Source organism: Danaus plexippus, chromosome 17, assembly GCF_018135715.1.
Source record: "Danaus plexippus chromosome 17, MEX_DaPlex, whole genome shotgun sequence".
NCBI classification, from domain to species: Eukaryota; Metazoa; Arthropoda; class Insecta; order Lepidoptera; family Nymphalidae; genus Danaus; species Danaus plexippus.
In genome coordinates this window covers 5,138,561-5,143,749 of record NC_083548.1, presented here as the reverse complement: position 1 = coordinate 5,143,749, position 5,189 = coordinate 5,138,561, and the positions used below count along the sequence as shown (strand labels likewise).

At 32.4% G+C, this 5,189-nt stretch overlaps 1 protein-coding gene across 1 annotated transcript; it reads right to left on the bottom strand.

The window, feature by feature from the left end:
- Positions 1-1,535: 1,535 nt before the first annotated feature.
- LOC133319301 (uncharacterized) lies at positions 1,536-4,048 on the bottom strand. The gene is made up of 4 exons (XM_061523257.1): positions 3,505-4,048; positions 2,407-2,459; positions 2,243-2,311; positions 1,536-2,120 (listed from the first exon to the last, which is right to left on the bottom strand). Exons 1-4 carry the CDS (start codon positions 3,536-3,538, stop codon positions 1,536-1,538), a joined length of 741 nt encoding a protein of 246 aa, XP_061379241.1. The 5' UTR covers positions 3,539-4,048.
- Positions 4,049-5,189: the final 1,141 nt, after the last annotated feature.

Sequence of the window (5,189 nt, the reverse complement as noted above, 5' to 3'; positions counted from 1 at the left end):
ATCTTGCGTTCGTCCAGGTGACTCGACATCATAATCTAAAATTACTTCATTTTCTGTCATCCCTTCATCTAATTGTTCATTTAAGTCAAGTTCAATCTCATCCAGGGATTTGCCTCTGAAAGCGTCTGCTTTCCCATCTTCCATAAGGATGAGCAGCTTAGATATCTTGGCAGTTTGATAGATATCATCCGGTAGCCGATATGATTTTTTGTGTACATCACTTGTATGGCCCATAAATGTAGCTAGCTGTTCCATGTCGTTTTCAGACATACTGAATATTTGGGACAACGTGGCTAAATGTTTCCTAAGCCTTGTAGATGAAATTGATTTCGGATTTTTTGCCCCAGATAGCCTGGCATGTCTTTCCAGTACTTTGTAACCATATATTGTATTTTCAAAACCTGGATTTCCAAATAAAAAACGATTTGACGTTGAAACAAATGTGTTTCTGATCGAGAGCAATAATTTAATGTCCTCTTGGACCTCCTTATTAAATAAAACTGGAACTCCGCGCCCACGCTTGCCCCTAATGACAACTCTTTTAAATTTCTGTACCAAGACTCTTTCCGATAAGGTAAGAGCCCGGTCAAATTCTTCGTATTTATCAGCAGCATTATTATCAGATTCTAAATAATCGTGAACTTTGATTCTCTGAAGCTCACCAGGCCTGCGTCTGTTCAGTAACAAAACTCTACAGTATACAGTCTCTAATAGCTGAATATAAGTCGAAACATTAAATAAACCTTCTTTGATTTTGTTCGCAGCTTCTTCTGATTTTTTTCCGAGGTATTCTTTTAGGATTTTTAAGTCATTAGCTAACGGGACTATGGTTACTTTATTCCACTTATTTGTGTTAAGATCAGATGCTGCTTGGCTAGATATATCAAATTTCCAATTAGAGTCAATGATTTGAATTAAAGTTTTTAGGTCTGCTTCTATTTCTGCCGTGTTTGTTTCCATGTAAGGTCCATGTTTTTTTAATGCAAATAAAATTGCTATATTGCAGCATTGTTTTATACTAGTAGAAATGTTCATAGCAAATGTGGGTGATTCAAATCTATCTTTTTCAGAGTCATACTTTCCCACTATTTTTGTAGCTGCCACAATGGTGTCGTAGTGTATCGGTCTAAGTGCGTCAAATAAATCTTTTATGGAAGGATTAATCTTTTTCATTTCTAGCAATAATTTCGCTAATTCCCTCATTTTTCGAGAAATTACGTTTACAAAATGTTTTTCCCTGTGGGTTTTCATGTACTGTGTTCCAAAACTACATATCAGGACATCTGATTTGGCAACAAGTGATGTTTTATCGGCTCTCATTCGCAGAAATACAGTATCCTTAAGTTTTTCATCTATTTTTAAATGTCTTAATAATAGGTTTTGGGCTTCAGATTGAACATTTACAGTAGTTTTATTCGAATTTTGTGTGCACTTTTTCATATGTTTCCACAAAAGTTTCTTTGAGTAGAAACCTAGACAGTTTGTACAGGGCAAATAATCTGTAAATTTTTGTTTTCGCATGGGTTTAGTAATTTCTACTGAATTTTGAATAAAATTTCCTTTTTTTCGTAGTGCCATGATAAGATTTTTTCTTTCTTGACTTTTTTTGGACACCGATAAAATTTTTGGACTTCAGGTTCATAAACATGATGTCTAGTTAAATGTCTGGCAAAATTTAAAACAAAACCTTCACAGAAAAAACAGTAGTCCTTACTTCGGATAGCGCGGTTGCATTTAGGTGGTTTCTTTGGTATGATAAAATCATCATCATTTGTAAGCTCATCTTCTTGGGTATGGTTACTAATGCTAACAGTTGCAGTGTCCCCCGAAACAACAGAATTAGATTTATGTGTCGATATGGATACTGGTTTTAATAATCTACTATCCACACTAAGAGTTGTGCCAGGAGAATTACTTATATCACTTAAAATACTATCACTACAGATTACCGAGGTTTCTTCATTTAAAGGCTGCTCAATGTTTCTGGCGGATATGGGCTTGAGTTCTAATAATGAGTAGTTTTTCTGATGAAACTTTTCTGATGAATGAGGTACATTGCCAAATGAGCAAAATCGATCCAAAATCTTGTCATCGTATAAGTAAGATTCATCAGATGAAGTCTGCAAAAGTGAAATTAACATAATGATTTATATTTTTAATTTATTAAGTTTTTACAATATGACTAATCAACAATATAACATTTCTTTTCTATAAATTGTAGGTTATTTAAACTTCTACTTACATCTTGTACAGGCGGTGCATAATTGGAATCTGTGTCAGAAAAATCAGGACTTGAAACAGATATTTGTTCCTGGAAAGCACATACGGTCGTTAAATAAGTCGTAAGCATGAAACAGTTACGGTTATTAAAATAATTAAAATTCATGTAGATATGTAGGTACAAACCTCATTGAACAACGTTGAATCAAATAAATCACGTGAATTTTCTTTATTTCCTCCTAAAAGAAAAACAATAAAAGTCAGTTAAATAAATCATACGTATCGGTGTAAAGACTACTCAAAATATTTTTAAACCGTTATAGTAAACAGTAAACTTAATGTATATAGCAACAACCAGTTGCTTGAAATTATACAGGTGTCCCGAAACCAAACGCCAGTTCGAGACACTTGTATAGGCTATTTTACTTCTCATTACAGTTTTCTAATGGCGAAAAAAATAATTGAATTGGTTCAGTAGTCTCGTAAGTTAAATAGTAATAAACGCTCGATTAAATATTTCGTCTCTACAATATTAGTAAGTACAGATATTTAAATACTTTAGTTCATATTCGCGGTTTTATCTTAGTCACTGATGGGATCTCGTTTAAAATATACAATAGGTACTTATCAAATAAAATCAGATACGTAGGTATGTAGGTAGGGACATAGTTGATATAATCAATCCAAAATACTTTTACACAGGTAAGTACCTACGAAACAGTTCAACAACAAACAGGACACTCGTCGTCAGCATAATGATCGTAAATTGCATATGCACAAATGCTGCACCAGAAAAATGAAGATTTATAGAGCGATTTTATGTTCTTTCGTTTCATAGGTAGAACAAAATGATTTATAATAATATTGATATTATTCTTGATCACCGCACCACAATTAAAACATTTTGTTTGTATTACAAAATGGGTCGACGGCCAAAGCCATTTTATATTGTCTTTAAAATAGTTTTTGAAATCACTTCTTTTAAAGAAACGATCTACATCAATCACGACAACCATGACGACCTACCACAGCACAGAACGCAACGTCGCGTCGTGTTTGTTTATGCGCGCACGTTAACCTACTGCCTACAGAAAACATTCATTATTATTGTGAACTTGTATTATAATCAAACACCGTCCTCTTAATGTACAAAACAAATAAACAAAATTAATACTATTCATTATAGATAATAACGATAATTTAAATTTACAAACTAAGAATAAATTAAAACTTACTAGGTACTTACCTAATCATTATTTTTAATATACTTAATGAGATACTTACTTGCTAATGCGAGTATCCTGGCACTTCTTTTCATGATGCCTGCTATTTTACTTCCACTATACAATATTTATACCACAAGCGTCGTTACGTCCGCGTTTTAAGGCCGAAATATAACAAAAACATGCCGCTTGCATGTCGCGTGCGAACTCCGCTCCCTCACCTCTGTGGGCCCCACGTTTGTTCTGGATAATGTCGTTTTGTGTGACGCAATTAAATCTCACATTAGAATTGATAAAAACTTTTATTATATACAGAAGCCACATTATCGACGTTTTGTACGAAAACAAAATATCGAATATACGCCACTGATATACGATGCAAAAGAGCGCCCTCCAAAATTCGCGCGTCAAACAGCGGAACTAAGAAATACGCTGAAAGGCACTCCAGTGACAAAACAACGTCCATGCCAATATTTCACCCAGCCATTGTACTAACCTTTCCACTACTTCTGGCTGAATTTGAGATATAGTCAGTCTTGCGTCCGTATACAGGATGCAACAAGTCAGTCGGACGCAACATCATCGGTAAAAACCGCCATGTAGGACGTAATATTAACTCCGGGGTGGATATATGTATATGTATATGTATATGTATATATGGAGTTGTTTTTCATTCTATTGGTATTCAACTAATAATAAAAAAAAATATACATACGTTTTATTCTAATTGGATTAAATATTTATGACATCAATTTATAATGTATTTAAATACTGCGTTCAGTTTCTCCTGATATTTCTTTCATAATCATCATATCTCTACAGATACAAAAAGTTCTCCTTATGTTTTTCTACTCATTAATAAGTTAATTAAATTTATTCAGTTATTTTTTAAGTTCAGTAAAATTTTTTGTCAAAAATATTTTATTGGGAACTTAAAGGAACTTAACTTGTTGGGAGCTTTATATTATATTGACTGTCCTTGACTTCTTTTATCGGTCGTCCTTGATTCTTGAATACCTCTTAAGGTTTTTAGGTCCATTTTTTTCCTTACTTCAGTAATAGTATTTTTGCTCTAAACAAAAATAACAAAAATAATAGTGATAATCTACTTTTCTTATAATTTAAAATTGCGGCATCAAATAAAATTCGTTGAATTCATTTTATTTGAGTTAATTAAATGATATTTCGAAAAATATTAAATAAAATCTTTTTAAAACAAACAAAATATAATAATAATTACAATTATACATTCATATATAAGAAAACATACGAGTTGGATAATAGACTGTCGTTAATTAAAACAATTATCTCATCAAATAAAAAAAAATAAACAAATAAAACAATGTTTTTTTTATGACCGTATTTTCTAATTACACTATTACATCGCAGGTGACAGACCAGAAGATATATAATTCTTTTTTATTCCTAGTTTTTGTCATCTACAGCCTTCGATTTCCCAATTTCTCAAGTACAGCTTTGAATGCACGCAGAATGATCACACTGAAAGATCCATATACTTGAAGGAACACATCTCAAGCACTTAAAATTAATGTGATTCAAAGTCAGGGTGTGCGAACATATAGTGTATGGATAAACCAAGCTATTCAATCCGTTTTGATAAATTACAAATCCTCGTTCGTGAAGACAAATATATATGTATATATACCAACATTCAGACTCGATATTATAAAAAATAAAAGCATCTTAATTTCTATACACGAGATGTCTGGCAATTATATAACACCA

What these genes read in the sequence shown, in the direction of transcription:
- LOC133319301 (XM_061523257.1), bottom strand. Translation starts at nt 3,538, where the DNA reads ATGAAAAGAAGTGCCAGGATACTCGCATTAGCAA. An exon ending in CAGGATACTCGCATTAGCAA is followed by an intron (nt 2,460 to 3,504) that starts GTAAGTATCTCA and finishes TTTTTCTTTTAG; the next exon opens with GAGGAAATAAAGAAAATTCA. An exon ending in ATGCACCGCCTGTACAAGAT is followed by an intron (nt 2,121 to 2,242) that starts GTAAGTAGAAGT and finishes TCACTTTTGCAG; the next exon opens with ACTTCATCTGATGAATCTTA.